Source organism: Etheostoma spectabile, chromosome 16 (assembly GCF_008692095.1).
Source record: "Etheostoma spectabile isolate EspeVRDwgs_2016 chromosome 16, UIUC_Espe_1.0, whole genome shotgun sequence".
NCBI lineage: Eukaryota > Metazoa > Chordata > Actinopteri > Perciformes > Percidae > Etheostoma > Etheostoma spectabile.
This window is the reverse complement of record NC_045748.1, coordinates 24,960,480-24,966,475: the sequence shown is the minus strand read 5'-3', so window position 1 is coordinate 24,966,475 and position 5,996 is coordinate 24,960,480. Positions and strand designations below refer to the sequence as shown.

The 5,996-nt window shown below is 40.2% G+C and overlaps 1 protein-coding gene across 3 annotated transcripts in view; it reads left to right on the top strand.

Moving 5' to 3' along the window:
- Positions 1 to 1,314: 1,314 nt before the first annotated feature.
- tdgf1 (teratocarcinoma-derived growth factor 1) overlaps positions 1,315 to 5,996 on the top strand; it is a 7,012-nt gene continuing 2,330 nt past the window's right edge. Inside the window, exons 1-4 of one of the 3 annotated variants that reach the window (XM_032540244.1) lie at positions 1,315 to 1,391; positions 1,582 to 1,901; positions 2,004 to 2,059; positions 3,574 to 3,774. In XM_032540244.1, coding sequence (XP_032396135.1) covers positions 1,879 to 1,901; positions 2,004 to 2,059; positions 3,574 to 3,774 — 280 coding nt within the window. In that variant the 5' untranslated portion in view covers positions 1,315 to 1,391; positions 1,582 to 1,878. The other 2 variants (XM_032540245.1, XM_032540243.1) reach the window with 2 other exon arrangements.

The following is a 5,996-nucleotide window of genomic DNA, read 5'->3' as shown; positions in this document are numbered from 1 at the left end:
TCCTGGGGGGGTCCCTAGGGAGGTGGTCCAAGCATGTCCAGCTGGGAGGAGGCCTCGGGGAAGACCCAGAACCAGGTGGAGGGATTATATCTCCAACCTGGCCTGGGAACACCTCGGGATCCCCCCAGTCGGACCTGGTTGATGAGGGAAGTTTGGGGTCCCCTGCTGGAGCCGACACCAGATAAGCAGACAAAGATGGATGGATGGTTGGATGGATGGATGGATAAAAGCAGGTTTGGCAAATCATTGTGCCTAGATTGCCAAGATAATTCCCCCTCCATTCCAGTTGGTGACATAATGCCTGTTTGTTGCAAAGCCGTGGTGATGACAGTGGTGATGAAGATAACGTTACACAACTTTGGCCATAAAGTTCATTATCAAATTTTTTTTTTACTTTTGCTTTTACTTTAAATACTTCAGTAAATTTATTATTAGAAAATTACTTTTGATACTGAAGTACAGTAAAAATCTTGGACTTAAAACAACTTTTGAACGTACACACAGGTTATTTTTGCAGAGGCACCGTGGCTCTTCACAATTGTGATTGGTTTAAAGAAACGCCCCAGTCCCAGTTGAGTCCCGGTCCCAAACTTGAGTCCCCATCTGCAACCGGCACACAAATACTGTCTGCTATCAGGCTCTTTTCTCATGTCAGTCTCAGTCTCTATCCTGAATAGTTTAGAAATACTTTACAGGCAGTGAGTACTTACAAACATGAGTGGAAACTCGGTTTTTAGATAAACCAAAGTATAACATCTTCCTTGATGGATGGGAAAATTAACTTATTAGGAACAAAATTAATTCATTATCTGAAACTGTCATCAGACTACAAGCTACAATATATTTTTTATTGTCATTTTCATAGGCTTTGCAATTTTAACATTAGCTAGTTTCTTTTATAGGGGTTAGGTCACTTAACTGTCTTTGAACTCAATAAGCATTACAGATGTTTGAATAAACAGCAATGCACTACTTATGTTTTCACTAGATACAGTAATATGCAGTACGTAGACCTATGCATTTAAGCATATCAGAGAGGAAAAACTAAAATAAAACAAAATAAAGTATCTTTCTTTTTAGTCAGAAACTGTCTTAACAGCCTATGTAGCACCATGTTTTTCTTGAAAACATTAAAGTGAGGTTTCACTTCGGAATTTTACATTTAAGAATGTTAAACTTTGCATAGAACGGTATGAGATGGATGAGGAAAATGGTATTTGTCACATGTGGTTTCGTACGTGACAACAGAAGTTTTAGGTGAGTATATTATTGTGGATTCCACGTGAACACACCAGACAGACGGAAACAGAGAGCAATCGGGAGTGGGCGGGGCTTCCGGAGCCCCCCCTGTGAGAGTCACCTGAAGAGCAGAGAGAAACCTTCAGATGAAAGTTACCGCCGCCAGAGGAGGAGGAGAGTCCGCGTCTTATACCCATTAAGTCAGAGGAAAGAGTCCGCATCTTATACCCGTTAAGTCAGAGGAAAAGTAACCGCCGCTGCCGGAGGAGGAGAGCCCGCATCTTACACCGGTGAAGTCAGAGGAAAGAGTCCGCATCTCCTACCCGTGAAGTCAGACTAAAGTAACCGCCGCCGCCGGAGGAGGGAGTCTGTCAAACGAAGCGGAGTCGGCATCTTACAACCGTGAAGTCAACTCGCTCACTCACTCAGGAATATATGGACACTTTTTACTTTCTTCTGACTTTTGGAAACCTCTAAACATAGAGCTGCATAGCCCCCGAATCACCCTATGCCATTTTTGTAAGTCGTATCCTAGCTACAGTTTTACCGCCATTGGTCCGGAGGAAAGTGTTTGGAGTTTTTATTGATTCACAACGGAGTTGAGACTGTGGATTGGGTTCAATCTTTCCGGTAAAAAAAATGAGTTGGCTACAGCTTCTCAGGTGAGTCTGGAGACAGAATGAGACTTTTTGTTTTAACACATTTTTAGTTTTTTCAACTTTTGGAGTAGCTAGCTGCTAACGGTGTTGTATGTCTGTTTGCAGGATTGTGCTGTGCGCAGCGACCTGTCTCCGCCGTGCCGCCGCTCTGCCCGCTGCAGGTCGGTAACACCTTCCCCTTACACACCCATCTGCTCGGGGGCTGCCAATTTATGAAATCATATGGACTTTTTATGTTGGCTGTTAAGTAAAACTCTGACTCTTAATTAAACACTAATGCGGGAAAGATCTAATTCGATAATCTAAATCAATTATTTTGACCGGTATTGCCATTGCGATACGATTCACACATTTGAGGGATTGGTCACTTTTGTTTATCTCGTTTTCATAGAAAAAAAAAAATTGTGTGTGTGTGTACCGGTCAAAAGTTTGGGGTCACTTACAAATTTCCATACCACTCCATTATAGACAGAATAGCAGCTGATCTGAGTGGGTGGGCTGATCTTTAATGTAATATCTGCATTGACCATTATCCACAACCATTCTTTCAACGTTCCAAAGGCACATTTTGTCTACTAATCTGATATCATTTAAAAAAAAACTAACTAGAAAAACACTGGAGAACCCTTTTGCAATTATGTAAACACATAATGTAATCTGAAAACTGCTGCCCTGGTTAAAAAAACAATGGAACTGATCTCAGCTGGTATTCTGTCTATAATGGAGTGCAATGGAAATTTCTAAGTGACCTCAAACTTTTGACCGGTAGTGTGTGTGTATGTGTGTGTGTTTATATATATATATATATATATATATATATATATATATATATATATATATACACACAAACAAAGATTTTCTCAAGCCTATATGATAGGTTTGTCATATTGTTTGCCATTGACAAATATTGCGATTTTTGATAAAATTGTGCAGACCTAACTCAGAATCTATATTACAACATCATTTGAATTTGCGGCCATGTGTTTGAGTTGCACTTCAAAAACCCTTGAGTTAAAAAAAGAAAAGAAAAAGAGCCTAAAGGACCGTACTTACTGCATCCTATAGTCTATATTATGGATGAATGAATACATGTTATAGACTCTATAACATGTATTCATTCATCTTTTCAAAGCCGTGTGCAGTTTTAGGTTTCTGGACACATTGTTCCTCTCATTCCAACGTTGACAGAAACGCAGACTTGATGTCGTTCATTTACACAATGCACAGAAATTGTGCATTGAAATTACCCACCAGGCCTAAGCCACTGGGAATTATTTGTTAATGTATTTGCAGATTTAGTTTTTGTTTTTTAGGGCTTGGTTGGAAACTTAAGTGTGGTCATATTTTCAAATCTCCAAGTTAGCTTTTAGCACTGACTTAATGATAAGCCATATGGAATCTGTCTTATAGCTTTTTTTTAAATTCTCAAGTAGCAATTCCGTCCATGATTCTGTTATCACAGAAACTATTGGGCTCTACTTTAATGCTTTAACTCAATGTGTGACTGACCCTAGACAGGCCTCTGTAAATAGATAAAATACAAAAAATATAAAAAGCTATTGCCACCGGGCTAAACAACTTTGCTGGAGGGAAACCCTGTAACCACGTAACATTTTTCAAAACGGTTAGCCATAATTCAAAGTTGACCCATTCTGACTTTGTTGCTTTTTTCCAGGCTGTGAGGGAGACGGGTGTACCAGAGGTCAGACCTCCTCTTTATCACCTGCTCCGTCTTCTTCGTCTTCCGTGGTGGTGAAACCCAAGCAGCCCTCCCAGGACTTCCTGGGCCAGTTTACCCAGGTGAGCTCACCAAACGGTGGGGACCGTAAACACCGCGACGCCAGCGCCGTCCTGCCCTTCATCGGCCTCACAGGCAGTAAGTTCACACTCTGGCTCTGTATGCACAGACAGAGGCGGCAAGCCACAGAAGTGTCATGTTGTAAAAAAAGGTGGAAAACAGTATTTGCTGGACTGAAGCTTTTAAATTTGACCTGCAAAAGTTTAAAAAATAAGATTTTATGGCCATCGGTCCCCAACCTTTTTTGCGTCACGGGCCAGTTTGTGATTTTTTTCCCCCCTACTATGGCCACGCCAGGACTCGCCCTTCAATAGCATTCACACACTCCTATTGGCCAGGCGTCCATGCCTACATGTCCAGGTCCTATCCCTTGCCTCAAGCTGCCTGACCCCAACCAATCGAGAGTTGCTATTGAAGGGCGGGTCTTGGCGTGGCCATAGTAGGAAAAAATAATTTGGCGACCGGTTTCATGTAAGGCATGTTTTCACAGACCGGTCTTCCAGGTGTAGCGGATGAACACAACACAATAATATATATGTATATATGACCAGCATGAAAACAGTCAGCGGGAGCCCTGCGCTGGTTTCTGTGCAACCACAACATTTGTTACGCTTTACATTTTGAAGGCTTCATTTCCTCATTTGCTAGCTTTTTGTCTAACATAATGCAGAGGAGGCTTGGCACAGGAGAATCACCGTTAGCGATACATCTGTATTTTAATTAGGACTCCTGGTGTTTCTTTGAAGGTGTAGGCTCCTCTTCTGTCACCTCCTCCCCCGCAGGCCTTTTCCTCAAAGCAAAAAACACTCTGCAAAGACGTTTGGTTTACTTTATTTTTTATTTTTTTGCAAGTTTGTGGGCTACGTTGGGCGGTAAATATCCACTCATTTTCCAGACTTTGATCAATCAAACGGAAATAATGTTTTTTGTTTTTTTTTACAGTAACCTGTATAAAGTATGTCAAAGGCAGAACATTATTTTATTTTAGTTCTTTATTGCAATAGTGCCCAAGTTAAATGTCCAAATTCCGTTAAATTTATTTTTTCAAGGAAAATGAAAAAAAAACGTAAACCGAAATTTGTTAAAATATAAATAATAAAAAAGTAAATAATCTTTTTTTTTTCTTCTTCAAAACTGCAACATAAAGTGATTCAGATAAAATAATGAAATAGAGAGAAGAACAGTTAAAAATCCATAACGCAGGAAAAGTAGGCCGCACACGCCACATTCACATCATTTTTTCACAGTCTTTAAAATAAGGTTGGGAAAATACTGTAGATGATAATATAGTTGGATTGTATTAAGATTCTTGTACATTGCTTTGAAATAAAAAAGCCAAAGGGGCCACATATGTGTCTCCGATGAGAAGGAGGGCCATGCCGAGCGCCGGTGGCTGGTTTTAGTGTTTTTCTGTCATTTTCGGCTGTTTGTTCTGAGTCTCGGTGTTTGTCTGTTTATGTGGAGCAGGGGACAGGAATGTCCTGCCAGATGGAGACTCTGGTTTATCTCACAGATACAGGCAGAGGCCCAGGGAGGCTCAAGCCGAGGTCTGAGGGCCCTGCAGCGGCCTTCAGCCGCTCTCATTGGTCTCTGGAAGTAGCAGAGACGTGAAGAGTCTCTGGTCGACATGTGTGGCCCGTACAGAGTGTAGCAGGACAATTACAAAATCAAATCAAAGCTAAAAGGTGCTGGACAGAGTCACACATTAGTTACATGAATAAAACAATAAGGACAATAAGTAATAATAATAACAATGAAGTAAAATACAAAAAAACACAGGTATCATAAACAGTTTTTTAGCTGTGTTTTTGCTTGTATGAGTGAATGCACTCTTTGTTTTGAGTGATTTAAAGACAATAAGAATAGAATACCTTTTATTGCTATTATTAAGTGCACTACCTGTGCGACACAATTAAAGGAATAAAATGTATAAATGAAAATAAAAGGAAAATTCATAACAACACAAAAACAAACCGTGGATCCGGCCGTGAAGGGATAGGAAGGTCCTACCCCCAGTAAACAAGAGAACTCAAAATATACAGTTTATATATACATATACATACACAAACACTACTTCAATTCACATCCTACTCCACTAGCTATTAAGATAAGGGAGAACAAATAACTGCATCTGTTAGTTCCACTCTACTTCCCCAATGCTGTACTTTTCAAAAGTACATCTTTTTTTTTACTTTTGTTTATTTGCTTTTATTATTTACACTTTAATCGATTTGGTCAGATTGTTCCCACAGAAGTACCCCCCACCACATACTGTTGTCTCATATTGAAACTGCCTCTTA